We start from the raw sequence: 27,833 nt of genomic DNA, 5'->3' as shown, positions 1-27,833 counted from the left end.
CTGTCACCGTCTGACTGATTGCCAGTTGTGTTTTGCATTTGATTCGCTGTAGAATGGATATGTCAGGTCGGATTATAACAACACTCGCATCTGAATGGGTAATATTCAAAACCGATCGAATGTTTAGTGACAAATGCGAGTATTCATTTTGATAGCCTGTCAGAGTGGAAAATAAGTGGAAATGATTAAAAGTGCATGAATAAAAACAAGCAAGGCCAATAAACGCATGGACTTAAGAAAATTTTAATTACACCAGCATTTAGGAATTTAATTTAAATTTTTTATTTTATTCATTAATAACCGATTTTACAAAAAATTAATATTAATTAAAGAAGTTTCCCCACTAACCGTTGAGAACGTTTTCTTTACTCTTTCTTTACTTTATTCTCATCATAGAATATATTTCCATTTTAAAGAATTTTCTATTAGTGATAGTAATATTCAAGTGGTATATGCATATTTTATTAACGTCATGTTTTTCAATTCATCTCAAAGTCCACTTTAGAATCTCCGTGAGACTGCGTTATCAATCGGTGCATCATTTCTTGACTGTCGATCAACACCCAACACCCACTCTTACTCTCTCGCTCTCTCGCTGACGTTCTGTAAAACTGTCAAAGCTTTTACGCAAATTCCAACTGTTGTTGCGCTCACCCATGGCTCTCACACACTCAAATGGCGGGGAGAGTGAGCTTTTGCGCGCTGGGCGCCCCCAAACCCAACGCACGCGCTGCGAGCCGGCCTCAGTGCAATTTGGGATTGGGCGACGTGCGTACGTTGTTAACGGTTGTTTGGTTTTTTTTTTCGCGGCTCATGAAATCGGTATCGGCATCGGTGCGAGTGACGCGTGTCTCGATTTTTGTTTTTAACATTTAGCTTTTGAAAGAATCACCCAGCAGCTGCACAGAACTTGCGGCCCGGCAACGTGAAACAACTTTCTATTTTGTTGTTCGTTTTCGATGAATAATATTAATAACTGCTTTCGCTCTTATTTCAATGTTTTCTAAAGTGCCAAATAACATTGATATTTAACCAAATTATTTCGTTTGTTCACATATGACAGCGAAATCTATTTCATTGCACTGTGTTGAACTTTTGTGTTTTCTCGCTGTGTTCTGTTTTTCGTAAGTGACGCGCATTTTATTGTAGCGGCATATTGCGTGCGTGCGTGTGTGTGTGTGTGCGTACCTTTTCTTTTTTTGTTTTGCTTTCGATTTTCTTTTCTGCGGTAATCGGCAAAAAAAGGGGAACATCAACATGGAAGCGGTAAGCGTGACTTATTAGAACTGTCAAACATATAGATAGCTTCAGGTCTGTCCCCCCCCCACTTATGCAAAACGATTGCGTCTATCAGTCTGAAGAGCGTCAGTTTCAAAGTTCAAATGCGATAAAGTTTTTGGGCGGTCTTTGCGCAAAGGGTTAAAGTCCCCCTGAAGCGTCTAGCCATAGGCCCACCGAGAGGCGTTGAACTGTTCTCGTGTTTATTAAAAAAGAAGCAGAAAATGGAATTTAAATGATAAGTCTCATTGGTTTGCCAACGGATTAGCGACTATAATATTTGTTGTTACGCATCATAAAACAGATTTTTGCGTGCTGTTTTTAAGTAGAATAAATAAATACAATAAAAAATGCAATCGATTTTGATTACATAAAAATAAAAAGAAAACACTTTTCCAGTGATTTTCCTATGCGCAAATTATAACGTCATTGTCGACTGCGAAATAACTCTGTTCCCATTTGACATGACAGGTGGGAACAGTTCGTAGAGTGTTCTTGATTTAAAAGAAGGTTGTGTTTATTTCAAAACTGCTTTGAACACTTTTTTTTACTAAGCTAACAATAATCTAAATTTAAAAAATTTTTACAAAAAACTATGAATTTGTTTGCGATTCAGTCATACGCGATAATATTTTTTTAAACAGCTTTTGAAATTTTCATTATCTCCCTTCTTATGATAAAAACTTAATAAATAGAAATATGATATATTTAAAAGTTTCACAAATTGCTAAAATATATTCCATAGTTAAGTCGCTGCCTAGAAAAATGTAATTTATTTTCGCCATTTGTCACAATCGGAGATATTAAAGACAAAAAAAACTCATTAGACCATAAAAACAAATATCATATAATAAATATTTTATTACAGACCGATAACTATAGATTCGGCAACACGGACTATATCGTATTTCTGGGCATGATTGCTCTGTCCACAGGCACTGGCATATATTTTGGCTGCTTTAAGTGAGTGTCATACATTCTCTCCCTTGTTTTTTTTTCGCTGATGTACTGATGTACCTATGCCCTCCAGAAAAAGCAAAAAGTCCATTGAGGAAGTGGAACCGACTTTGCCCAACAGCGCAGCGACGGCAACACGTAGACATGACTTTGGCTCGGAAAAGATGAGCGAATATCTGCTGGGATCGCGCAAATTGAAAGTCTTTCCCGTTGCCATGAGTCTGATAGCCAGGTGACAGACCTTTATATACAAATAGAAATATCTCTGGCAATATGTAAACTTATCTCACTTCTCGTTTATCTACAGCTATGTATCAGGCGTCACCATACTTGGCACCACATCAGAGATATATAATTATGGCACACAATACTGGTTTATTGCCATAGCCATCATACTGCAAGGCATTGCTGTCTCCTATATCTATATACCGGTATTTACGGCCCTACAAGTCGGCTCCTCCTACGAGGTATGTATATCTATATCTTTAGCCAAATCATAAACTTAATGACCCCCGAGCAGTTGGAAGTGTATAAAAAATGTTGTTTAACCGAATCACAGCACGAATGATAAGGAAGGAAACCGACTCTTGCACGATATTCAATTAATTATAGCACTTATTGAATGCTATTTGACTGGGTTAATGTGCGGCAATATATGTAAGAAGGTTAAAGTTTTTTTTTATAATACTTGATTAACAATTTGCAAGTGCACGCAACAGACTTTTGTCGGGTGACTAAGAATTGAAGAAAAATAAAGCGCATTTCTTTATATATATATATATTTTTTTTTATAAAAAAAAAGACGTCCTTTAAAAATATACCACCAGCTGCATCACTTGCCTAACTCCTAAAATCGATATGTTATTTGTAGAACACCGGATTTATGTCCGTGCAATGATGTCGTTGCCCCCACGCAAATGTGTCGGGTTTCTGAGTGTAGTTTATTTTTAAACAAGCTGGAGAGTTTTTGAATTTATTGCATAATTTTGTTATTGTAATTTCTTGTTGAGTATTTGAGTTATGCACTCAGGTTGACTTTTAACGGATATATATTGCTTGATTATAAAATTAAAAAGTTTCTTTACTTTTTCCAAATAAATAACTCAATATTTGGTTATGTATAGTCATATGTCTAAGAAAACTATGATTGATCCATTGAGTTTCACATCTTGTCGAACTTTTCACGTCAAATTTTTCCATTGGACTTTTTTCGATTTGTCATTGGCCTGAAACCGTATGTTGGCCAATTTGAAACCCAAGTAGAAATTGTAGCAAACATTTTAATTAAACCAAAGACATCACAAAGTGTCGCTCAGTATTGGACTTTGCCCGCCTCACTTGTTGCCCATATGATTAATTTCAAATTAGATTCGCAGTTTTATGCCACTTGACAGTTGTTGTGGCCCGGTTGTAGAGTAGTAATTACTTTCCCAGTTTCCCAGTTGCTCAAAAACCATATACATATTGATTTTCATCTTACACAGAATGATGAATGAACACTTCAATTATAAGATCTATTGTGCTTATTAGCTCTCAAGGGTTGTAATTAGTTTTCGATCTAGTTTTGAATGATGTTTACGATGCTTAATGGTTTTAGTGTAAAAACTAGCTCAGATCACATTGGAACAATCTGAGGAAACTGGCTGCATGTTTGAATACCATTTTGATCTTTAGTTTAAAGATGATCCTAACCTTAGAAATCATTATTGAAATCAATTAGGTTTATCTTCTAGCTCCCATAAGGTTGTTAGTACTATTGTCAAGAATTTTGAAAACTTACCAAATCGATCTTCCTTATACTTCCAAAATGTTAGCAGGCACTTTTATGATCATTCCATAGGAATCTTTTAAGCATATGTGCCTAAGTAGAAGAAAAAGATAGGATAAATAATAATTTTGAGTACCTAATTTTTTGCGAAATTCTAGTTCAAATTATAAATCTAGTCGATACTTAAATAAAATGAAACCAACATAAGGTCTAATAATAGTTGGGCCAAGAGCTAAATCCTTTTATCAAGTAGAGTGAGAAAATAAATACCTGTATATATATATATATATAAAATCACAATTCTGTAATTCGATATGCCGAAGGTAACTGAGAACGACTTGGATAATTCAAAGATTAATATCATAATTTTGATTACATTTTCAGTATCTGGAAATGCGCTTCCATTCGGTCATACGTAGCATAGCATCGTTTATGTTTATTTTGGATGAGGTGAGTGTATTTTTCGAGTCGTACGTAGAATCTCTAATCGAATGCCTTTTCATTTTCAGATACTATTTTTGCCATTTGTTGTATATGTGCCGGCCATAGCCTTGAATCAAGGTAACAATCTTTCAGTTTCGCCATTTCCAGCGCATACTCTTAACTTCTCCGCCTTTGTCTTTACAGTCTCTGGCATCAATTTGCATGTGATATCATCGGTTATTGTTATTGTGTGCGTTTTCTATACCTTTGTGGGCGGCATTAAGGCTGTGGTGCACACGGACGCCTGGCAGACGCTGGTCATGTTCCTCTCGGTGCTGGCCGTCGCCGCCCTGGGCACCTATTATGCCAGCGGGCTGGACAAGCTGTTTGATGATGCCGCCAGGGGCGGTCGCCTGATATTTACCAATACAAATCCATCGCCCTATGTGCGTCACACCATTTGGAGCGTGCTCATTGGCGGCTTCTCCTACTGGACCTCCTTCAATGCCGTCAATCAGACCATGGTGCAGCGTTATATGTCGCTGCCATCGCTGAAGCAGGCGCGTGCATCGATGGCCATATTTACGATTGGTGTGGCCGCCTTTGTTTCCGTTTGCTGCTATGTGGGTCTGCTGATCTTTGAGAAATACCAGGATTGCGATCCGTTGAGTGCGGGCCTGATTACCCACGACGATCAGTTGCTGCCGCTGTATGTGGTCCAGAGCGTGGGGCATATACCCGGCATGGCGGGTCTGTTTATAGCGGGCATCTTTGGTGCTGCCTTGAGTTCACTTTCGGTGGTGCTCAATTCCACATCGCTGGTCATACTGGAGGACATTGTGCGAGGCTGCTTCAAGATGCAGCCCAGTGAACGCGCCTCCACTGTGCTGGTCAAGAGCACCATTATCGTGCTGGGCGTGCTGGCGCTGTCGCTGGTCTTTGTGCTGGAGAATTTGAGCGGTATATTGAGCATCTGCACCTCAATGACGGCCATTGCGGCGGGCACCACTTTTGGGCTCTTCACGCTGGGCATGCTCGTACCGTGGGCCAATAACATAGGCACAGCCGTTGGTGGCATTGCCAGCGCTTTGCTAGCTGGTTGGATATCCTTTGGCACACAGTTTAGCATAGCGGCGGGTGAGCTCAACTCCCAGAAGCTGAACGTTTCCGTCGAGCACTGTACGACAAATGTGACGTTGCCCGACACTGTTTGGGTTGACGAGGAACTGGTATTTCCACTGTATCGTTTATCCTATCACTGGATCAATCCCATTGGCGTGGCAACGGTTATTGTGGTTGGCTCCATTGTCTCACTGCTGACCAAGCCGACGGATGTGAAGACTCTCGATGCGGAGCTGATATCGCCAGTCCTGCACAGATTTTTGCCAAAGGAATGCTTCGCCGGACGTCAGCAAACGAACCTACTGAACCGCTCATAAATACAAATGTATATATACCCTAAAATGGAATGGTTAGCAGAAGAAGAAAAAAAAAAAAATTCCCAAACAATACGTTGTGGACAAGCTCTAATCGGAGACGCAGCTCCTACATTCTATAAGTTAGTTAAGCCTAACATAATCTTAGTTTAGTAAGTAGTACAAATTGCAGTTCGGTTTTGTGAAAAGACGCGCACAAGCACAACGTGTAACATGGTACAGGAATTTATGAATCTGCATACACAAGTTGTTTGTTGTATTATTATTTATATATATACTTATGTAGCTTTATTGAAACTGTTTTTTTTTTTTTGTTTGTTTGTTGAATTCCAGTTAAAACGTATTACTTTGGCATTTTTGTTTGTTCTTGTTCAATTAGTCAGCATACTGTCTCTCAGAATGAGTGTATTCCGTGTGACTTAGCAAGCATTATGTCTGTGATAAAAATTTAATAAATATACATATATGTATATATTTATATACTATATAAGTAGTTGCCATTGCCATTGCCATTGATATGAAAAATGTTTGTTGCAATTATTTTGTGAGCAAAAGCGCATATCCTAGCATATTATGCTACCTAAATTAGTTAAATTAAGCCCCTAATTTGGCCATGAATCACAAAATGATGAATACTTCGTACTACGTACTCCAGTTAAGGTTGTTTCTTCTGTTGCGACATCTCCTCCATCGCCTGTCCCCTGCTGCTCAAATACTTTCTCAGCTGGAAGGCAATTAGCACAAGGCACGCAACGCCAGCGCTCACATAGCTGTTGTAGACAAACTGCTGCGGCAACATTTTGCACCTGAACACCGCATAGTCATCCGGCGTAATTGTGGCCTAGAATATGAACAGTTAGGGATTTCAAAAAAAAAAAAAACATCTGGAAACCGCTTACCAGCATAAAACTGGGATTGACATTGTTGCGCCAGCTGAACGAGGCCACCGTGTACTCATCAATGCCCAAGCGATTGATGTTGTGACAGAAGTAATGCGAGTGCCCGGCAAAGGCTAAACGCGGCTTCAGCAGTTCGCCCAGCATGTCTGTGGCGTCCTTGGAGAGCACATGATAGCGCTCGCGAAACGCTTCTATGTGTGGCGCATCGTGCTCCCGGCAGACCTTGTCCGATATACGATATGTGGGAAAGTGTTGCATAATTATGGGCTGACTATATGGATGGCGGCGAGTACGCGCGCATTCCGCCACATGCGGCTGCTGCATGCAGTGCAGCGTGCTCGATATATTTTTTAGCGCCGACTCCGCCTCTGTGCAGAACATGCAGCCGTCTGCCTCCATGGCCATCGAGTTGATAACCACAAAGTGTATTTGCTTGATGGTGTATAAATGCACCTTGGAGTAGTTGAGATAGTTTTCGAAGCGCGTCATAAAGAACGGATGCATTCTGCGGACCGGGAAATCTTGAATCTGTTTTGGATTAGCCAGTTGGTCGCTACTCACTTGTAGTGGAAGCCGACGTCATGATTGCCGACCACACTGATAAGCGGTATGCCCGCAGGTAGATTAAACATTTGTAGATAACGCCAAACGTACTCCTGGAATTGCTTGTCGCTAACCATGTCGCCCTCGTCGAACAGATCACCAAGGACAAAGACGACGTCCGGCTGCAGCAGCCTGGAGGCTGCCTGAAAGGAGCGTGTCATGTGCCACTCGCGGTACAGCTTGTCCAGCCAGTGACCGCGATGTGGGCCAAGCAAATGGGGATCGGCTATGACCATGGCTCGCAACGGATCATCCACATATTTCTTGCGCCGGATCTCAGGCCATTTGCATTTTTGCAATACCACAAAATCGGCAACATATTCGCAAAAGATAAGCGCGCACAGTACAATCACAAAGCAAGCGTAAATCCAACGCATATTTTAATAAACAATAAATTAATTAACAGCCGGCGCAATAAACAAATGCAAAAAACGCGAATCCACGCCGTAGGGCTGCCATAAAATCGCGTTACGTAAACCAGGGCTGTCGAAAATTCGCGCGCGAGTTTTATTGGGCGAGCAAATAATGCCAGTTATTCCTCTCGACATTGGTGCTTTATTTATTTTTAATTATATATTTTTACTTAATATTTCGGTACCAGCTAAATAAAGCGTTTTCCTTTACGGGGTTTTACCTTTGTAAATTATTAAGTTCAAACTACCATCAATACAATGTCTATCGATAAATCGATAATCGATTCCCTTCGCGCCCAATAGCAACTGCAATAGATTTGTTTTTGGCTCAGTTAACAGAATTCTTTTGCAAATTTATAGATAAATCGCAGATTTTATTTGGTGCTATTGCCATATGTTGCATAATATCAAACATCAAATTCGAACACAGATATTTACTTGATTGGAATGCATTGCTTTAAAAGAGATCGTAAAAGTAATCCAAGCCCTGGCCCAGCTCCCAAATGGAGATACCCACGCCCAGCTGCTGAGCCAGCTGGATGCGCTCATTGATGGAGTAAAGCGTTGGATAGAACACAATATGACGACCAGTTTCAGTTCTAATGAATACTTTTGGTAAGTTTTTTAAATATAAGCTACAATTAAAGGCTACTCACTTGATCTCGAAGAAGTTTTCCACGTCGCGCTCATCATGGGTCAGCTGCTTCTTCACGTGCCTGACTAGCTCCAAGTACTGGCCATATGTAATGGGTCCGCCGCCATCTGGCGTATAATCATTTCCATACATATTAAGACCCATCAGGATTTTGGCACGCTTTGCCTCCATGTCGTGGCAGCCAACTGGCGCAATATGCTCCACGGCATTGCGTACCCAATAGAGCGGAGCATTGGCGCCCGGGCGCTGCACGCTCGAGTAGTCGTAGGTCATTAGGGAGAAGGCATAGATATGCTTGTATAATTTATCCATGTGCTTTTCGCCAAACAAGTTTGGCATGTCCTTGCGTTTCGGCGGCACGACCAGTATCAGGCGTAATTGTTGCTTCTGCAGCTCCTTAGCTGCAAAATAAAACAATAGATTGGAATATGCAAGCATTCGAAAATGTTAGTCGATTATCTAAAGGCAAAGTGCACGCACCCATTTGTAGCACCAAGGTGAAGAGAATCTTATCATCAATTCTGCCGGCCAGTTGCGACCATACCTCCAAGATCAGGCCATCGAATCCATGCTGCTTGCACGTCTGGATCAGCATTTCGTTTAGGTTTGTGCGCTCCTTGGCATCGCTCAGCAGCAGCTTGATATCCCGATCGGTAAAGTGATCAAATATAACACGTGGAAATACTGCAATGTTTACAACATGTCACATTCGAGTAGCTACTTAAGGAGACAAGCATTTGTGCTTACCCTTGACCGTGCGCAGCTGATGCTGCTGCTGCTGCACCTTGCCCTTGCGTCGCACATCCATTAGCCAGCCGGCGTCTATGTCGTGGGTGCCCGCCACGGCATAGTCGTCGCCCTGCTTGACTATTTGCAGCCAGACGGGGGAAATGATGTCAAACTTCTTGGCAAACATTTTGGCCACGTCGTAGCCATGGGAGTTCCACTGCGTATAAGGCGACAATTGAATGAGGGATTCGTGTATATAATCATTTGCTAGTACTCACAGGTGTTACGTAGCCCAGTATTGTGCCATTGAAGCGTCGCTTTGCTGTGTCCTTGTAGTACGCTTCGTGGTGAATTAGTATGTCCTTCGCGAAAGGCTCCGTTGATACCAGGTCCAGCTCAAACACATCGTTGTCCTGCGGTCCACGCAAAAACTTTGATTCTCTGTGCTTGCTTTTGGTTTTGGTGTTGGGCGACAGGGTGCACAGCGCGTACTGGCAGCCCAGCAGGATGCAGTAAATGATGTGCGCCTTGGTTGAGCGCATTTTACTAGCACCGATTAGGAACACCTGGCAGCTGCCTAAATTGAATACATTTATTTGCACAAAAGCAAAACATGTACCACAAACACAGCCAAAACGCCGGCACAATTATTGTAATCGACATCGAAAGCAAAAATCGAAACGCTTTCGATAAATATATGTGTAATGCGCCGTTCTCATTGCGCAGCCGCATCCACAGAGTGTAAAATGAACCAATACAGTTCCAGTTAACTTGGTTCAGCTACCGCAGGATGTGAAATTAAGCACTGGTTCCAAATCCCATTTTGATTTTGAAAAGGCGCATTTTTTAAACGTATGCATGCATTTGTATACATATATAGTTATATTTAAAAGTGTACACTGTATAAATTAGGGGGGGTTATCAACATAATGCTGTTTAGCTTAACATCAAAATTAAATTAAACTTAGTGCATAGACTAACAGAAAACTACATACAATCAAGTAGCCAAAACTAAGTATCACTTTTAAAAAAATGAAAAAAATTGATTTAAAAAAAGTGTAAAATAATGAACATAGCGCTAGGGTATACATAATCGTATCGTATCATAATCATAATTGATAATCATAATTATTTGTTTTGCATATAGCATATTTTGTATATTGTATATGTGTGTGTGTGTGTATATGTATATGTATATTCAGACAAATACACGCATTAGATCGCTGCCCGTCGAGTTGCTGCCCGGCGTAGAGCTGTTGCTCTTCCATGGATTGCCGCTGACATTGCCGGCCCCACTGCCGCCGCCGCTGCCGCCGCCAACAGTTGCAGCTTGTATATTGCTGCTGTCGGACAACGTGCGCATCAGCTGTTTCTTTAGCAACTGTTGCTGCGGACTTGGACTACCAATGGCATTGTTGCTGCCGCCGTGCAGCTGCAGCGGTAAATGCATTGGACGCTGTCGCATAAATGATCGATTACTGTTGCCGTTGTTTTTGCTAATTAGCGACTGTCGTTGATGACGCGCCGCCAGCAACTTGCGACGCTTCTCATAGAAACTATACATGCGCTTGTTCTCCTCCTGCTGCTGCTGCTGCTGTTGCTGCTGTTGTTCGCTGGCTTCATTGTGGTCAGCCTTCTCCTTATCCTTCTCCCTATCCGCTGGCGGCTTCACCTTGCCCGACAGCAGTTCGTTCAGGCGCTTGACTGTCATGCTGTTGCTGCTGTTGCCAATGCTGCTGCTGCTGCCCAGGCGACTGAGCAGCGCACGCTTGTTGCATCTGAGCCGCTCCTGTGCAATAATGCTGCACCTTTGCGCATATATTGTCTTGCCTTGGCTGTTGCCATTGCGCAACAGTGGCAGCTGCTGTGTCCCATTGCCATTGCAGTTTAACGTTGGCGGCGGCGGCGGCGGACGAGCCAGTGTGCCGACAACACCGCTGCTGCCATTCAGCGAGAGCAGACTATTGTTCGCCTTGCGCGTCATTAACAGATTCTTGCGCAGCGTGGCGCCCATGCCGTTTGGCAGCTTGACCAGACCGAAGGTGTTCATGGCCAGCGGACGTGGCGGGCCCGCATAAAGTGTCATATTAAAGTATGTTGAGTCCTCTAGATATTTGGCATTGGCCAGTTGGCGATGTGGCTGTGCTTGCAACACGTTCTCATAGCTGTTGTATGTGCTGCTGTTGTTGTTGGTGGCTTGTTGTTGTTGTTGTGGTTGTTGTTGTTGTGGCTGGTTTTCCAGCTTGACAGTCTTTATGTGGTTGGCTTCCGCGCTAACAGTCTCCAGTTTAGTAAAATCAAAATCGCTTAGTTCATCGTTGAAATGATTGGCCACGCCCACGCCCACGCCGACACCCTCCGTTGCCGCCTGCAACACATTCACATTGACATCAACATTGTCGTAGCCCGCCTGGTTTAGGAATTCAGCTATGACCTGCTGCTGACTCTGCTGGTCCAGCACAGACACCTGATTATTATCGCTAATCTCATAGATAATACTTGGCAGCATCATGTGCTCATCGGCGCCCGCAGCTCCCACCTCCGGCGACTCAGCATCATCTGTCAGCGAGGGCACATTGTAGACGCTAAACTGTGCTGTTGCCGCTGCATTTAGCTGCTCCTGCTTCAATTGTTGCTGCTGTTGTTGTTGCTGCTGCTGCTGCTGCTGATCCGCCTGCTCCAGCATTTGCTGCTGCTGATAGATGAGCTGCTGCAGCTGCATGGCATCCATGGCAGTTAGCTGCGTTTGCTCGCCATCCTGCTGTGGCTCCTCGCTATACACCTGCGGCACCTGCTGCTGCTGTTGTTGCTGGTAGAGAGCCGCGGCATAGTCGGCGGCATCGGCATTGATGGTGCCATCATCATAACGCAATCGTTTTGTGATTGGCTCATGCTGCTCCGCCGGCAGCTGCTGCTGCTGCAGATGCGGCTGCTGTTGTGACTGTGTTGTGTCCAGTGCGCTCTCATCGAAGGGTATGTCCGATTCGACGGTGCTTAGAATCTCATTGATAAACTTGCTGTCGAGCATGTCGTCCAGTGTCAGTGATATGGAATTATCATCGGATGTATTATGCATGGGCAGTGGCTCCTCCGTGACGGCCGACAAATCGACCTGATGCTGTCGTTGCAGCTGCTGCTGCTGCTGCTGCTGCTGTGACTCCACATCCACCTGGCCAGTTATGGAGGAGACGGCCTGATCCAGTTCACTTAGCTGCTGTCCATAAAGTGGCGCCATTTGTTTCTCCTTGGCAGGTTTGTTGCGATGATGCGACGCTGTCTCAGCTGCTGCTGCTGCAGTTACCGATCCTTTCAGCTGCAAAAAGCAATCAGATGATTAGCATTCGAGTGCTTACCCAAATTGTTGTTTCAATTGTATTTAATTACTTTTATTGCACATATACATTATTTAATATAAATTTATATATATAAATATTTTGTTAAAGATGCACTTCTCAGGCTGTTCAAATGGATATGTCGAGTCGAAGCCTGGCTAAAATATATATTATGGAGCTATAGGTGCCTCGAAATTCGAGGCGCCAATAGTTGATGTATATATGTATTTGCTTTTAGAAAATTCTAAACATTTCCAATCATATTAAATGATACAAAAACTTCGGCTTGCCGAAATTCAAATACCCTTACAGCGCTTGCATGCAAAACTCTGCTTAACTTGCAATAAAATTGTTTTCGAATTATTTAGAATACCGAAATGGCAGATTTTTTAATATAATATTCGAGAAAGTCATGGATTACTTTTAAACAGAATCAAATATCAAAATTTTGTGAAATAAAAATCAATTTTTAATCGATCGGTTCTAGAAAAATTATACATATAGTAATCCGATCTGAATAAGTTTGACACGGATTTCTATATGATATATATATATATATATCAATCTGACGCTGATAAGATATAGTTGAAAAAGCTAGGCAATGCGGATCTCGAAAGACCAAATATATATATAGGTCCTATGGGATAATCAAAAAATAGATGAGATGTCTTCCAGAATGAGTTATATATGACAGGACATATTTATAATACCTGCTGCAAGGGTATGCATTTTAAAGAGTATAGTACACACATATACACTACCTTCTTTTTACTTGGCTGCGTCTCGTCCAGCATGTTGGCTAGTTGGGCGGGCGCGGGGGAGTAGTTGACGGCATGCTCGTTGCCATTGCTAGCGACAGCCGCCAGCGTTGGCGTCGGCGGCAGCGAGCACGACGAATTGGATGAGGATGAGAAGACCGTTATGGCTGGCTGTACAGTTGTCTGTGGCGGCGCCTCATCCTTGACAGCGACGGGAACAGCTGCCGGGATTGACGCTGGTGCAGCTGTTGCTATGGCACTGGCACTGGCACTGCTCTTCTTGGAGCCCACCTTGTGATGCACATCCGAATGGTGGCGATTCTTAGACGACTTGGAACGCGAGCGACCTGTGCTGCTGCTGCCGCTGCTGCTGGTCTTTGAGGAACTGCTACTCTTGCTGCTGCTGCTTTTATGACGCGACGACGATGATGACGAGGCCGAGCTGCTGGAGACGTGCGTGTTGCTGTTGTTATTGGCAGCGGCTAGCGAGCTGCTGGAGCCATTCGAGCAACTGGACATGGTCGCCGAGAGCGTATCGGTGGGTGAGCCCAACAATTCCGCCGGCTCACGCACCCCATCCTGACTGTTCTCCGCCACAGCAGCAGCTGTTGCATTGGCTCGCGCCTCCGTGCCGTTCAGCTTGTTGGGTATGGCATCCCAGATGTTGGGATGCTGTAGCGCAATATGATTATTGAAACCGGCTTTGGTGTAGCTGCCACTGCACGCATTGCACACAACAATGTCGCGTGTCGCCTGCTTGGGCACCATATCATAGTAAGCCATGTCCGCGGCATTCAGGCGCTGCACCTGCACCACATGCGGCGCTTGTTTTGCTTCATTGCCGGCCGAGCCGGCGCCACCGCCGCTGCTGCTGTTGCTGCTGCTGTTGCCACCAGCTCTGCCGGCGCCACGCAAGTGCAGCTTTTCGGCGGCGCGCAATTGTTTGATCATCTTGTCCAGGTCCAAGGCAGTTTGCCATTTTTGGCCCTGCATATTGGCCAGCGCCAGACTAGTTGCTGGCGCCAGCATGCTGCCCAACTGAGCAGCAGCGGCGGCGACAGTAGCACCGCCAGCAATGACGTCTGCCTTGGATGAGTTGGTCATGTTGCTGGCAGCACCAGTTCCAGCTCCAGTTGCTGTTGTTGGTGGTGTTGTGGATGGCGGCGGCGGCGGCGCCTTAGCGTGCTTTGTTGTGCCGTTGCCGTGCTCCGTATAGATTAGTGCTGCGGCCACATCACTCATGGGCATGTTGGTTTCCTCTAGTTGCCTGGCAGTGAGAATGATCCGTGAGGCAATGGCAATGCAAGGTGGTAGCTGCTGGCGGCCAATGTTGATGAGGGTAAACAGAGTTAGCTTGGCGACGCGAGTGGCATTGTCTGCAAGAACCAAAAACCAAAAACAACAACACACATTAGAATTTAAATTCTCAGCTGTCTCATAAATTGTTGATCGCACAGTGCATTTGTAACTGTTCAGTGATTGCCAAACTGCGTGGCTGCACAATGTTGCGACACATGTTGCCTGGTCAAAACAGCTGAGCGCTGCTGTCAGACTGGTTGAAATGCAAGCACAGGCATCGGGTTGGCAGCCCTGGCGTTACCAACACAAATGCAACATATGCCATCCTGTTCGCACTTGTGCGCTAAACACACATACAACATGCACACACACTCACCCAACCACAAAAAAAAACAAAGCCCGTTTTAAAAACAATGCACACAATAAATTATGAACTTTTTGCACTGCATTCAAACAATTACTTGAAATGTTCCGGTTTTGACTTACATGTGCGTTAACGTTAACACAATTCCATTGTGTTCACTCGGCTTGCTGTTTAGCCAATTTTCATTCGCCTTGCCGTCGCCAGAGTTGTCAAAGTGTTTCGCTTATCAATTTAATAGAAATCCGCATTTGCGTACAGATGCGATTGTTGCATATCTGTATTTGAAAAATTTGTTGCCAGAGTTGATTGAGACTATGCCGCCTATTTAACTTAATTTTCAACTATAAAAAAAGACAGCTCGGATAAATTTGTTGCTCAAAAGTGCAGCTGCACTGCAGCAATAGTTCAGCAATCGATAGCTATTAATCGATAATATTGGCATGGAGGGCGCGTCATTTGAAAAAGACATAAACATATAAAGTGTCGTTTGGTATTTAAACATTCATTATTTGCTCTAAGGCGCGGCACTTTTAATTACTTTTTACTTAAATTAAAAACATAAGATATATACAATGGAGTGTATTTTATAGCAGCCTCTGCGGACAAACGAACACAATGAACAAATCTCTTGGTTTTCAAATGAGTAATTGAGTTTGTTAGTCGCGTGCCTTAGTCCTGTTTGATTTGTTTCTGCTTCAGCAACTTAAACTCTGGCGCCCATACAATATGGTTAATGAATTCGCCCAGCAAATAGCAGGCCAAACTCAAACCCACTAAGCCGCCGAACATTAAACAACGCAGCGGCACCGGCAAAACCTCGAGCAGGGGATAAACCCACTGACCGCTAAAGTAGCGCACAATATTCACCCAGATGATGTAGAGGAGCATGAACGCCACGTTGCCGGTGATGCCGGCCAAGCGGCTGGGATAGCGGCGGAAGCAAGTAAACAAGTCCATGATGGCCAATAGCGCCACATTCGTATGAACCACATGATTCAGCCAGCTGCAAAAGGCAAAACTTAAAAGTTGATGCAAAACTTAAAAGTTGATGATGGAAAATTGGAAAACTTGCCTGGGAAAAATAGCGTCCAGGGCGGCGGGAAAGATTAGCTCACGATCCCATAGATATATGACCCAGAACGAAATGCATACATTATGCGCAATTGGAAATGCGAACGTGGCGAATATATAATCACGCATCTGGCGCAGACAGGACTTTGGAGCCAGGGTCACGGTGTTGTTGCCGAAGATATCATTCAGCAGCGCCACGCTGTGATAAATGGCCTGCACGATGACATCGAGAAATGTCAGATACTTGAATTTGCCGCCCCAGCGCGTTTTCAGCTCCTCCTCCTCATGCAGACCCTGCGGCCAGTGCAGTTTGAATAGATAATAGTATATCCCGTAACAGAATTGCGCCGCCGCCAGCAGGTGAACCAAAAAGCGCAGATAACTAAATGCGCCGCTCGTGTAGGCATCGTTGCACGTCTCCAGTCGCGCGTTGGTGACTTGGGCGGCTTCCCTTGCGGCGTGTTGTTCGCGCAATTGTTTCTTACTCTTGGCCATACTTTTTGAATAAAATATTTTACAATTTACAGTGGCGGCGTTTGCCGATGTGCAGCAGATGGAGCTGCCAGGGCTGCAGCAGAGCAACGTGTGTTATTGTTTACATTATGTATGTAAGCTGCCTGTATGATACGACATTATATGAACATATAAAATATATGTCATTAACGATATTAATACTAAAATCACAAGAAATACTAAACTTTTTGACTGTCAATTGACGGTATATCTATAAATTTACACATTTGTGTTTCAAAATACACTTACCAAATTAAAATAAATGAAATCTCTTAATGTCGTATCATACAGGCTTAACAGTTTTAACAGAGTTTCGCTCTTCTGACTTAACAGCGTTTACATTAACAGCACATTAACAGTAACATTGGTAAACAGCTGTTGATTGTTTTGGTTATAGGAGAAAGAATTGCGCAAAATTTTTGGGCATGTGGAGAAAAATATTATTTAATGCACAAAATGTGCTGCAACAGCAACAACAAGTATGCGTATAGTTAAATTATATCTTAAGTAAACTCTAAACCGCCCAGACTTTGCAGTTTAAAAGTCAAACGGTTCGCCAATTGGCAGCAAAGGCGGCCGCGCCAAAGCCGATGCAACTGGAGCAGCTGCACATCGAGGAAGCGATTAAGTTGGAGCCCGCTTTGGCCATTTACACGCCCGACATTTGGCAGCGTGCACACGAAACATTTCAGAATCATGGTCTGGAGACCGTTAGCTTTCTGCGCATCGTTACGGGCAATCCAGCCGTACTGAAACGCACACCGGAGCGCCTAATTAATAGCCTAGAGCTTTGGCGCGCCTGTCAGTTCGGCGAGCACCTGCTGCACCTCCTGCTGACCAAGTACCCCGAGCTGCTGGACGTTAGCGATGCCCATCAGCTGCTCTCACTGAGCGCCTACCTGAAGAGTCGACTGACAAACAATAAGAATGTGTGGAAGCTGCTAATGAATAGTCCGGATTTGCTGGCGCAGCCGGAACATACCATAGAGCAGAAGTTAAATTATATGTTCGATATAATGCGCATCGAGGTGCCTGAAATAGTTAAATCCGCGGCGCTGTCGCTGTCTTTCGAGGAGCTGCGCTGTCGCCACACGTTTCTGTTCCGCTTGGGCCTCTTCAAGCCACGTGCACTGAAGGCGGATCCCAACGAGCCGACGACTAACAATCGACTATATCAGATTACGGATACATCTGAGAAATCCTTCGCCACCAAAATATGCCACGTCACGCTGCCAGAATATGAGGCATTCAAAGAACTATTCGCCCGAGAGTTGGAGCGCAAGACCAGGAAGCCCAAGGATGAAGATGAGTTTAGTGATGAAGAAGATGCTTAGTTTTCTAGTTACTAAATGATATATTATACAGTTATTTAATTAATGATTGCCAGAGAATGTAAATTTTATGAAAAAGTTTTTCAATTTAAATTTACGATAAAATAGATTTATTTTGCTAGCCTGTTTATTTTAACAGCGTACCCTGCCTGAACATCGCTGTTAAGTTGAACAGCACGTTCACACGTGAATGGCAAACACTTCCTATATTGTCCGTGTGGGTGGCTCAGGGGGAGTTTTATTCAAAATTCAATTAAAATTATAAATATACTTTGCGGTGCCCGAAAACAATTGCAAATAAATTGGCAATAGGACAAGCTCCAATAAGTGGCCAATTGCCAACAGATGTCACAGTGCATATAGTACAGCGGCAAATACACCCACAAAAAAAAACCACCGTCTTTCGCTTACGCATTGCCCCAAATCCATGACAGCATGTCCGGTAATCCATTTGATAGCGCCGATGAGGAGCCCAGCGCTAGCAGCGACGAGATACTGGAGGGCTTTCTGTGTCCTATTTGCCGTGCCGATTTGAAGTCCATCGATTTTTTAACCCAGCACTTTGCGCGCCAACATGCCGAGGAGGAGGATGCACTTAAGTCCGTCTTCAAGGATATATTTACCAAAGCCAAGAAAAAGATTCTGAACAATTTCGAGGATGAACGCAATCGTGCTGTGCCGCCAGCAGCCACGCCCTCGGCCAGCGCAACCAATGCAGCTGGTCCCAATGGAGCCAAAGCGAGCAATGCGCGTACGCAGCTCAATGTCTACAACAATATGTTTAAGCAGAGTGCGGGCGCAGAGCGCTCCCATTTTGAGTACTTTCAAACGGTGCGTAATCCTCGGCTGGAGCGATATGCCAGCGAGACGAATAAGCTAATCATAAGGCTGCATCGCCTGCTTAAGGATTTGCCCACGGATGCAGTGCAGCGCAAGCAGCACGAGCAACTGACAGTGCCTTGGTTAGACGGCAGCTCCGTCAAGCTGTGCCCCAATTGCGCCAAGAGTTTTCACATAGCACGCCGACAGCATCATTGTCGGCTCTGTGGCGGCATTATGTGCCACGACTGTTCCCGTTTCCTGCAGCTGGAGAATGCAAGTAAGTCCTGGTATTGTCATGCTTCTCATTCCTACTGTATATTTTGTTTTGTCCAGTGCAATTGGCCAGCTTGTCGACGACACGGGGCGAGCCTTTGCAACAGATGCAGCATCAGGAGTATCGCGCCATACGCCTCTGCCAGCATTGCTTGCGGCTGCTGGACACGCGTCAGGACATGCACGAAAGCCGCACTTGCCGCCCCTTAATGTCTCAGGTCTATGAGGAGATCAGGCAGCTACAGAAACAAGTGACACCCGACCTGGATATGTATCTAAAGATTGTCAACAGTCTGCACGAAGGTGAATCCATATTCACGATTGCGGACTCAGGCGCATTGCGCGGCAAGATTGGTCAGGTGGCTGAGAAAATTGATTTGCGCAGCAAACGCATTTTGACCATACACTCGGAACCGGGCAGTCGTGATGAGGCGCTCAAGAAAGCCATACGCCTGAGCTGCGTGCAGGCCATAAAGGAACGCATGCTCTCACTGCCGCCGCTGCCGGACGAGGCGTATATACGCCGGATCCAGGAGCGCAAGCGCATGGAAACCGAACAGCGCATTCTCACCGAACAGCGTATGGCCATGGAGGCCTACGAGCGCAACGGCTCGGCTGCCCAGTCTGGCGTTAGTCTGGAAAACCGCAGCTTTGCCCAGGGCGTAAGTTAATCACAAAGCAGCAGCTCTTCAGCTTACGAATTATTGAATAAGACAAAAGTCCAGATAAGACAGATCATATATGTAACCTCTGTTTCAAAGCATTTTTCAAATTGAGTTTTCTGTCTGTTTCCAAAAATCTTAACTAAGCAATTGCACGACTTACTCTGGCCTTAGGGTATCGCCCAGTCGGGCACTGCCGACTAGAGCACATTCGTTTATTTTCGCAGCCCGCCGACAACAGTTCTCACTCCATTTAATTAAAATTCTTTGCAGTCTGATTTGCAGTCGTTAAACAACTGGTCGGCGCCGCAAGCATCCGCGACCATGTCGAGCGTGGACGATCCGCTGATTGAACAAATCAACATAATTAAGGGGTATATTAAGCAGGCGCGTCAGGATCTGAATTTTGATGTGGTCGAGACGCTGGAGCTAAATCTGCGCGAGCTACAGCGCGAGGTGTACGAGCGACAGAGGCAGTCAAGCAACAGCGCCACAACACCCCAGTTGGACAGCTAAACATGCAAAACTATGTGAATATAGATGTGAACTATAATTATAGTTGCAATATATGTGCATGTGTTATATATATATTATTTTTACATCCATTCCCGCTTTTGACTAAATAAATGTGCAAATGTTATTTGGCTTGCGTGTGTATTTTGTGCAGACGAGCTTGTGCGTACTACATGTGAGAAATGCATTTCCTTCTGGAGATTTCGAAATTAATGCCAGCATCAGTTTAGGACTTTAGACCCACAGCGGCAATCAGAGATTTCACTTTGGCTATGTAGGCGGTTCGGGCGTCGGCGCTGCTCATGCCCTTTAGCTTGTTCCAGGCCTCCCATTTGGACTTGCCCTTGAAGTCCAGGAAACCGGGCTTATCTGTGCAAATTGGTAACAATTGAATTTGAAAGGTTAAATGAATTAATTTAGGCCTCACCTGTATTGCAATCGCCCACATTGGCCTGCTTGAATAGGCCATACAGTTCCAGCAGATCGCTGTCGGCTGGTGTGCTGTTTAAGTTCTTGACATCGTCGGCGGCTTGGTTGAACTCCTGGCAACATGCAGCATGTTTTTTTCTATTGTTTAATGTATATTTTATATTAATTTTCGCACATTTACCTGTAGTTCAGACATGATTAACTAGTTAATTTTCTATGTTACTGTTCATCTCTAAGAGCACGCGATAGTTAACACGAGAAAGCACCACTGTTATTTAACAGTCTCAGGGCTGCCATCTGTTAACCAAAGAATCAAATTTAGCAATAAATTTACCTAATATATTATTTAAATAGTGTCAACTAACTATAATGCTACTTTAAAAAATGTATTTAACAATTGGAGCACACATACATACGTATTTCATTTATCAGCTTATAAAAAATCTAGCTATGTTATTAAGCCGGCCGAGTGTGCAGCACTGCCTGTTAACAGTCGCTCTCTCAACGTCTACAGCAGCAGTTCGGTTTACAGCTGTTATTACGCGTTGAACTTGCATAGCGAACGGACGTATTTGCGCGTGGGCGTCTATACACTAAAAAATCGAAATCAAAACGCAACTTAAAGAATTTAATAATAGTCTTAAACATAAAAAGTAGTGTGCGTAAATTAAATGCAAGTGCAGTGCGGCGCCGCACACTAGTGTTTGTTGCAATAAATAATCGCGGGCGCAATATCAAAGAGAAAGTGCCAACAAGAAAAGAAAAGAAAAGCGATTTGTTATTGCTAGAAATTTGTGTGTTGTGTTCTGTTCAGTGTTGTGTTGTTGCTGCTGCTGTATCGGCGCGCCAGGCGCTGCTTATGCAAATGTGGTATGATTATAAATTTACCTAGCAACTAGTTTCCGAATCATAGCCATAGATTTATGTATGAACATACATACATATATACAGACATATATAGATGAGTGTGTGCATGTGTTTATGAATTTAATTTTTAGGCCTTTGGGCTATGCTAATTGGCCAGCAACACGTAACTGTTATATTTTTTTTTCTTGTTAGAATTTGGCTATTTTTTTTGTACATATATTATGTTGTTGTTGTGTTTGCGTGCACCGATTCCTTTGCAGCGCTGCCGCCGGCGGCGGTGCCCGCTTTTCTATGATGCGATCAATTTGAAGGAAGCCTAGCACGCTGCCCTTGGCATGTGTGTGTGTGTGTGTATGTTTTTTTGTTGTTGTCTTGTGCGTTTTTCGTAGCTAAACAAATTTTTAGCTACCAGCAACAAGAATTGAAGTGCGAAAGGCAAACAAACAACAGCAGCAACGGCAAACAGCAACAACAGTCAACAAAGCGGACTTTTGATTTTCTATTCATATGCGGCATTCCATGCCATTTCCCCTTCCCATTCAGCTCTTCTTCCTTCCTGTCTGTGCGCCTGGGTCTCGTTTTTGTTTGCTGCTTTTGTTATTGTTTTTTGTTGTTGTTGTTGTTGTTTCGGTTTCATTTTTTGGCTAGATTTTATCGAAAACTGAAGCGCACACAGTATAAAGCGAGCCATTCATTATATTTTGTTTAAACAAAAGACTTATTTTTTTTTTTCAGGTGTTTATTAAGATTAGAAACGTATTTTTACTATTTAAACGTAGTATAGACTTTAAAATGTTACCTTAGTTGTGGCATATATTGGATATCTGTTATTTTCGATTGCATTTTCATATCTGCTTTTGTTTTAAAAGTCTGTGTACGGCTTTTTAAGAGAGAGAGAGAGCGAGGAAGAGAGTGAGAAAGATGTAGCTTCACATATACGTACACACATATGTAAAGATAAAGAGTTATGTAAAGCAAGCTAACGCTGTCATTGAAACGTTTAAGGATGCGACACAAAGCAGAATGGATAATAATAGAGCTAGCAGATGCGGCTTCTAATCGATATTCATTCTTCATTCAATTCTCCTCTCCTCTTCATAATCGCACTGCCTCTTTTCTCACTTTCCTTTTCAGCTGGTTTGTATATGCAGCTGTTGCTCTATTTATAATTTCATTAACACATTTCTACAGCGCCATTTATCAACATTCAGTTCATTTAATCTAGAACGCGTTTCGATAATACTTAAATGATCATGTTTAGCCGGCTAACTTTCATTTTGCTCTTTTGTACTCGACCCAATCACAGCCCCAACCCCTTGGCCCGATCATTGTCACTGGTTTTGATAAGCGCAAGTCTCCCCCCTCTCAATCAATCACTTCAACTTCTATTTGCGCCGATTAATGTTGACCCAGTCGTTGTCGCTTTTCCCCCTCATTAGTCACGGCCATTGCAAAGTGCTTTCCACTTAAGTGTGCTTAGGGGGTGCGGCTTGGGGGGGCGGACGCTTATCAGCTGCGACGGCTACTGCCACTTGAGCTGCACTTGGTAGCAGCTGCGCCTTCCTTTGAGCTGCAGCTGACAACGAGCCCACGGTCAGGTGTTGTTGTTCTTGCAATACCCCGTCTCCATTTTCGATGTGTAAACACAGGGTATATTGAAGTTGTGACGGCACCTTTGAGCTTGTTAAGTGTGAACTCTCTTTTGATATTGATATTATGCCTAGCTTTTTTTTTTTACATATTATACTCTAAATTGTACATGTGGAATGTTTCACTTTTTGGATAACTCGAACATTTCCCCAAAAATGAGACATTTTTAGATGCAGTTTCCTTTCTCGGATTCCTCGAATTCCAGACATTGCTAAACTCGTCGAACAATAAACATAGAATGTATATTAAAAATAAAATGTTCATTTAGTATGCTACAGGGTATTTTCGAGTCTCTCAACTAGCGTACTTCTTCTTGTAGTTGGTGTTGACTTTTCGTGTGTCGAGTGGCAAATGCAGCTGATGTTCTTGACCTTTGTAGTCAGTCAGATATGGGGACTATGTATTTTTGGAGCATTGCATACGGTTCTGTTCTTAGTAAATTTCGATTTGATATTTAGAAAATTGTTTTCGTTTAAATTTTCACTTATTTTTTTTGTCATTCGATGATTCAGTTTTGCGAGGTTTTTGCATGTTTGCGTTTTTCATTAGAACTTAATAAATGACGCATTCGGTTGACCCCGCCTGTTCCCTCTATAAACACTGACCAGACGCTTATCAAGCAATGATTGTACATTTTTGGTGATACTCTGTGGTACGTATAGAGAGCTACGATACTCTGTACTTCGGTTAGATATTTTATAGTCAACAGATATGCATTTAAAGCTAATTCAACTATTCGTTTAACTCAATAGCTGATAAGCCGAAAAGTAAATCAAATGTGATGCAATGGCATAGACACATTTAATCTAGAAATAAGCTATAAATATTTGTATATTGTGTATTAAACTTACAAACTCAAAAGATTAAAGAAATCCATCATGTTGAATGTGCAGTTAATAGCTACTTTGATGTGGAAGAACTCTTTTAAATTGTTGAATCATTTTTATTTAAAGTACTCATTGCACATGTGCATTTGTAAAGTATTTTTAATAAATTTAAATGCCATAAGTGCATTTAGAAATTTATTGAGGCCACATAAGCGTATTTCTGAACAGAAATTAAAATCAATGCCTTGAACATTTTATGCTCTCAGTAGGCGGTGAAAAAATCAGATTTTGACCACGCTGTCAAACGAAGAGTTTTCCAGATGTCAGTCAGCTCTCTTTTAAAGGAAAAAAACAATTGTTAAAGAATCGACTTCTTGTGAATAATTACTTTCAATTTATTGTAAGATAACATCGATTAAAATGGTTTTTAATGAGAACGAACTGCCAATCCTGACCACAAACATGGCTGAAACAACAACAGCCGCTGCGAACGAAACAATCGAAACAGCAGCAATCCAAGCAGCTGAGGCGAGCGAAGCAGATGCCAATCCGGAGCCGTCTTCAGAACTGGACATCGTGATCAACAATGTCGTGTGCTCGTTCAGTGTGCGTTGCCATCTCAAGTTGCGCGAGATTGCGCTCCATGGCTCGAATGTGGAGTATCGACGAGAGAATGGCATGGTCACAATGCGTCTGCGTCGTCCATATACGACGGCATCGATATGGTCCTCTGGCCGGATAACGTGTACGGGTGCCATTTCTGAGCCGCAGGCAAAGGTCGCGGCGCGGCGCTATGCCCGCAGCCTGGGCAAACTCGGGTTTCCGGTGCATTTTCAGAACTTTCGCATTGTCAATGTGCTGGGCACCTGCAGCATGCCGTGGTCAATAAGAATCGTGAAGTTCTCGGAACGACATCGTGACAATGCCAGCTATGAGCCGGAACTGCATCCGGGTGTTACCTATAAAATGCGCGATCCCAAGGCCACCATGAAAATCTTCTCCACGGGCAGCATTACGGTGACTGCGGCCAGCGTAAATGCCGTCGAATCGGCCATACAGCGTCTTTATCCATTGGTCCATGAGTTCCGCACCAGGCCGATTGTCAAATCGCCCGAATCGGAGTCAATGGCCAGCAGCGATCAGATTGCCGGCAAGTTAAAGTTCAAGAAAGAGAATGTTACCTTGAAACCCGGCCAAGTCAAGCGTCCGCCCAACGTGGCTGGCATCCCCACGCCGATGACCAATGTCAAGTCCGGCATGCGGCGTGAGCAGCCGTCGCCACCGCCAAGGAACTCGGATAGCAACGAGAATATTTGCGGCAATGCTCGCCGTCGCGCCACCGAGTGTTGGGCCAGCAAGCTGCAAAAGAAACGTCCACGCTACAATGATGCCGGCTCCATGGCGATCGTCAATGTGGGCAATTTGGCCCGTTCGATCGGTGGCCACAACAAGATGCGCTGGAATGCGGCGAGTCTACCGAAAGTGGCGGGCAAACTCACAGGTGAAGCCAGCAATCAGGATTCTGACACCGACCAGGATGGCGACGATTCTGCCGAGGAAATTGACGACGAGAAGTTCTGGTAGTGCTTGGAGCAGCGGGTGCTATAGACAGTTAAAACGCAATACTCTTACTTGAAAACATTCGCTTGTGACCTCTATGATCATATACAAAGCTCTACAAATACTCGTAATATTCTATAAATAACACAAATACAAAGCGTTGATTATATTAACTTGCATATTTTGAATATACCTGTTTGTTTGCCTTCAGGCATTCGAATGGTATTTTTCAAACATCGCCTTACTATGCGATTCCCATAAATGATTAGTGTTTTCACTTCCATTAACAAACAAACATTTATATGCATATATTAGAGGTGTCTGCTAAAGCATTCAAATTGTATATTTTTACATCGCCTTACTATGCAATTCTCAAAAATTTATTTGATTACTGTGCTCTCTTTCCTTTATTGATAGAGTTTATATGCTCCAGCATTCATATTGTATTTTTGAAACTTAGCCCCTCAATGCAATTCTGATGAATGTGATATGTGAAATGTACGTTCTTCCTTAAACAAAACAAATTATTGGATGAGTACATGTTCATATATATTTATATGCATAAATCAGAAAAGTCTGCTACGGCAATTCAGATCAGGACACGTGCCACATGCTAGTTTATATGTTAATGTTCTTGTGCATATTTTTATGGTTCTTATTGGACCCATTTTGTTTAAATAAACATGCTTTTGTGTACAAGTCGATTGTTTACCGTATTAAAGCTTGCAGTTGCCCAATTAATAGGGCGTTGACAGCATCCACAGCTACATAAAATAAGTTTTTGCTCTGCTTTAAACAAAAATGTGTTTTAATTAGCGGTAATTAGCTTTCGCCTAATAAGCTTTTGATTCGATTAGTATTGTGTTTGTGCAGAGTTTCGAATTTCACGGCTTTTCAATCAATCTATATTATTGAAATTGATTTGCGGCAATTTATTTGATAGTATTTCATATCTATATATTTCATAATGCCAGATGAGACCAAAAAGCGTTATCATATCGGGTGACTTTTCACGTTTTGTTTCATTTATCACAGTTTTTATGCGCTGAACCCATTAAAAACGGCTAAAAGGGTAGGTTGGTTTTGTGCAAATGTATGTAACAGGCAGAAGAAAGCACCTCCGACCTCATAAGGTGTATGTAATCTTCATCGGGAGATGTAGTTAAGTTGATCTAGCTGTGCGCTTTTATCTTTCCGTATGTAAGCAAAGATAGAGACTTGAAATTTGATATATATACAAGTTTAAATCGAGTTAATATCGATTAAAATCGACCTCGAGACTGGCTACATCAGCACATGAAGAATGTTTCACTGTACGGATAGCCCTGCCTAAATGATGCCAGGACAAAATATACTTCTCTTTCAAGCTGGAGCCTTGTCCCTTGACATTTGCCTAGCCAGAACGTTTGCAAAGTTATCTCAGCACTCGATTCAGGATATCTTCTAGTCGAGCACTCTCGTTTTTTACTGTAGTTTGTTTCTCGCCTGCAGCCAAAGCAACAAAATGTAGTTGCAATTTGTTTGGCCCAACTGGCCCGTTTCGGCCCAAAACTGTTTTCGCTGTCAGCGTTAAAAGTCATTTACCACGCTCCATGTACCACCCACCTACCCTCCTCCCCCTTTCGACAACGCCCCATCAGCTGGCCAAAAAGTTGGCAATCCAAAAAGTGTAGCTTTTATTGGCCAGAACCAGAAACATTCTGCCCAGCCCATTGAGGCGTGCGCCTAAAAAAGCGCCCTCAACATTACGTGGTTCACCCACACCCACACACACACACATTGAGCTTGATATTGATATACGATATACTATATATGTTATACGATATACGTATAATAGCTAGATAGATAGTTTTGGGCAAGGCTTGGAGGGCAACCGCATTTATAAAACTGCAACAGCTGCATTTATATTTCAGTTTGTTTGTTGTCATTGATGCCGCTGCTTTTATGATACCCTACACAAAGGGTATTCTATTTTTGACATAACGCCAACCATTGAAGAATCAATCAATTTTATCTAGATGAGCAAGACTAGCTGTGGTTATCTTTTGTTGTTAGTCTAAAGTCTTAGCATAAATGTAAGGTAGAGATTAATGGGCTCTGTATGGATCTCTATAGCATAACGCCCGCAACTATACATATAATGGGGTTTCAAAACTTTATATATATTAATTTTCTGACTGTGGGCAGTAAACATTTCTGTAGCTTCTAGATTTTAAAGCATTTCTGCAGTGGGGTATTTTATATTCGGCTTTCCGAACGTAGCTGTTCTATCAGGTCCTTCTGGGTGTATCAGTGCAGCATTTTCAATCGAATGCAACATATTTGATTTTCAATTTTTACATAAAGCGAGAGCTGGTTGCGGACCGCATGAGAAATATTTGAAAATCAATTCGCATTTGTT

General features: G+C 43.2%; 10 protein-coding genes across 22 annotated transcripts in view; 5 read left to right on the top strand and 5 right to left on the bottom strand.

The window, feature by feature from the left end:
• The first annotated feature begins 38 nt into the window (after positions 1 to 38).
• On the top strand, positions 39 to 6,153 carry SLC5A11 (Sodium/solute co-transporter-like 5A11). Of its 2 annotated transcripts, none has more exons than XM_015172801.3 (7): positions 39 to 98; positions 2,147 to 2,241; positions 2,309 to 2,467; positions 2,543 to 2,702; positions 4,388 to 4,453; positions 4,513 to 4,564; positions 4,631 to 6,153. In XM_015172801.3, exons 1-7 carry the CDS (start codon positions 54 to 56, stop codon positions 5,863 to 5,865), a joined length of 1,812 nt encoding a protein of 603 aa, XP_015028287.1. In that variant the 5' UTR covers positions 39 to 53; the 3' UTR covers positions 5,866 to 6,153. The 2 variants fall into 2 exon arrangements, with proteins under 2 accessions (XP_015028287.1, XP_002051950.1); XM_002051914.4 differs by lacking the exon at positions 39 to 98 and adding an exon at positions 749 to 1,266.
• On the bottom strand, positions 2,121 to 7,826 carry PGAP5 (Per1-like protein PGAP5). Its single transcript, XM_032438733.2, has 3 exons — positions 7,323 to 7,826; positions 6,762 to 7,266; positions 2,121 to 6,703 (listed from the first exon to the last, which is right to left on the bottom strand). The coding sequence occupies exons 1-3, from the start codon at positions 7,739 to 7,741 to the stop codon at positions 6,518 to 6,520; spliced, it is 1,110 nt and encodes a 369-aa protein (XP_032294624.1). The 5' UTR covers positions 7,742 to 7,826; the 3' UTR covers positions 2,121 to 6,517.
• A 304-nt stretch (positions 7,827 to 8,130) lies between these two features.
• Positions 8,131 to 9,816, bottom strand: LOC6627676 (chitinase domain-containing protein 1). The gene is made up of 5 exons (XM_002051916.4): positions 9,440 to 9,816; positions 9,180 to 9,378; positions 8,913 to 9,116; positions 8,434 to 8,833; positions 8,131 to 8,376 (listed from the first exon to the last, which is right to left on the bottom strand). The coding sequence occupies exons 1-5, from the start codon at positions 9,701 to 9,703 to the stop codon at positions 8,235 to 8,237; spliced, it is 1,209 nt and encodes a 402-aa protein (XP_002051952.1). The 5' UTR covers positions 9,704 to 9,816; the 3' UTR covers positions 8,131 to 8,234.
• A 209-nt stretch (positions 9,817 to 10,025) lies between these two features.
• Positions 10,026 to 15,186, bottom strand: Atxn7 (Ataxin 7). Of its 2 annotated transcripts, none has more exons than XM_002051917.4 (3): positions 15,037 to 15,186; positions 13,255 to 14,627; positions 10,026 to 12,474 (listed from the first exon to the last, which is right to left on the bottom strand). In XM_002051917.4, exons 2-3 carry the CDS (start codon positions 14,497 to 14,499, stop codon positions 10,360 to 10,362), a joined length of 3,360 nt encoding a protein of 1,119 aa, XP_002051953.2. In that variant the 5' UTR covers positions 14,500 to 14,627; positions 15,037 to 15,186; the 3' UTR covers positions 10,026 to 10,359. The 2 variants fall into 2 exon arrangements, with proteins under 2 accessions (XP_002051953.2, XP_032294623.1); XM_032438732.2 differs by lacking the exon at positions 15,037 to 15,186 and adding an exon at positions 14,927 to 15,008.
• A 204-nt stretch (positions 15,187 to 15,390) lies between these two features.
• Positions 15,391 to 16,603, bottom strand: LOC6628557 (androgen-induced gene 1 protein). Its single transcript, XM_002051918.4, has 2 exons — positions 15,987 to 16,603; positions 15,391 to 15,917 (listed from the first exon to the last, which is right to left on the bottom strand). Exons 1-2 carry the CDS (start codon positions 16,478 to 16,480, stop codon positions 15,584 to 15,586), a joined length of 828 nt encoding a protein of 275 aa, XP_002051954.1. The 5' UTR covers positions 16,481 to 16,603; the 3' UTR covers positions 15,391 to 15,583.
• A 224-nt stretch (positions 16,604 to 16,827) lies between these two features.
• LOC6628558 (transcription termination factor 4, mitochondrial) lies at positions 16,828 to 17,926 on the top strand. Of its 2 annotated transcripts, none has more exons than XM_015172802.3 (2): positions 16,828 to 16,977; positions 17,026 to 17,926. In XM_015172802.3, exons 1-2 carry the CDS (start codon positions 16,924 to 16,926, stop codon positions 17,830 to 17,832), a joined length of 861 nt encoding a protein of 286 aa, XP_015028288.1. In that variant the 5' UTR covers positions 16,828 to 16,923; the 3' UTR covers positions 17,833 to 17,926. The 2 variants fall into 2 exon arrangements, with proteins under 2 accessions (XP_015028288.1, XP_002051955.1); XM_002051919.4 differs by having other exon boundaries at positions 16,838 to 16,977; positions 17,035 to 17,926.
• A 116-nt stretch (positions 17,927 to 18,042) lies between these two features.
• Positions 18,043 to 20,226, top strand: Rbsn-5 (Rabenosyn-5). Its single transcript, XM_002051920.4, has 3 exons — positions 18,043 to 18,928; positions 18,985 to 19,586; positions 19,860 to 20,226. The coding sequence occupies exons 1-3, from the start codon at positions 18,265 to 18,267 to the stop codon at positions 20,100 to 20,102; spliced, it is 1,509 nt and encodes a 502-aa protein (XP_002051956.1). The 5' UTR covers positions 18,043 to 18,264; the 3' UTR covers positions 20,103 to 20,226.
• Positions 20,224 to 20,866, bottom strand: Acbp1 (Acyl-CoA binding protein 1). The gene is made up of 3 exons (XM_002051921.4): positions 20,710 to 20,866; positions 20,527 to 20,641; positions 20,224 to 20,468 (listed from the first exon to the last, which is right to left on the bottom strand). The coding sequence occupies exons 1-3, from the start codon at positions 20,722 to 20,724 to the stop codon at positions 20,326 to 20,328; spliced, it is 273 nt and encodes a 90-aa protein (XP_002051957.1). The 5' UTR covers positions 20,725 to 20,866; the 3' UTR covers positions 20,224 to 20,325.
• Positions 20,867 to 21,061: 195 nt separating this feature from the next.
• The window catches only part of Piezo (piezo type mechanosensitive ion channel component), a 38,268-nt gene continuing 31,496 nt past the window's right edge, over positions 21,062 to 27,833 (top strand). For 5 of the 10 annotated variants that reach the window (XM_015172804.3, XM_015172806.3, XM_015172810.3 and 2 more), the window contains exon 1: positions 21,063 to 21,398. The gene's annotated coding sequence lies outside the window, so the exon portion shown is untranslated. Of the gene's footprint in view, positions 21,399 to 27,833 lie in introns of all 10 variants that reach the window. The other 5 variants (XM_015172808.3, XM_015172813.3, XM_015172809.3 and 2 more) reach the window with 2 other exon arrangements.
• On the top strand, positions 24,158 to 25,894 carry LOC6628561 (uncharacterized). Its single transcript, XM_002051922.4, has one exon. The coding sequence runs from the start codon at positions 24,293 to 24,295 to the stop codon at positions 25,454 to 25,456; it is 1,164 nt and encodes a 387-aa protein (XP_002051958.1). The 5' UTR covers positions 24,158 to 24,292; the 3' UTR covers positions 25,457 to 25,894.

Source organism: Drosophila virilis, chromosome 4 (genome assembly GCF_030788295.1).
Source record: "Drosophila virilis strain 15010-1051.87 chromosome 4, Dvir_AGI_RSII-ME, whole genome shotgun sequence".
Classification (NCBI taxonomy): domain Eukaryota; kingdom Metazoa; phylum Arthropoda; class Insecta; order Diptera; family Drosophilidae; genus Drosophila; species Drosophila virilis.
This window is presented reverse-complemented; position numbering and strand designations above follow the sequence as displayed.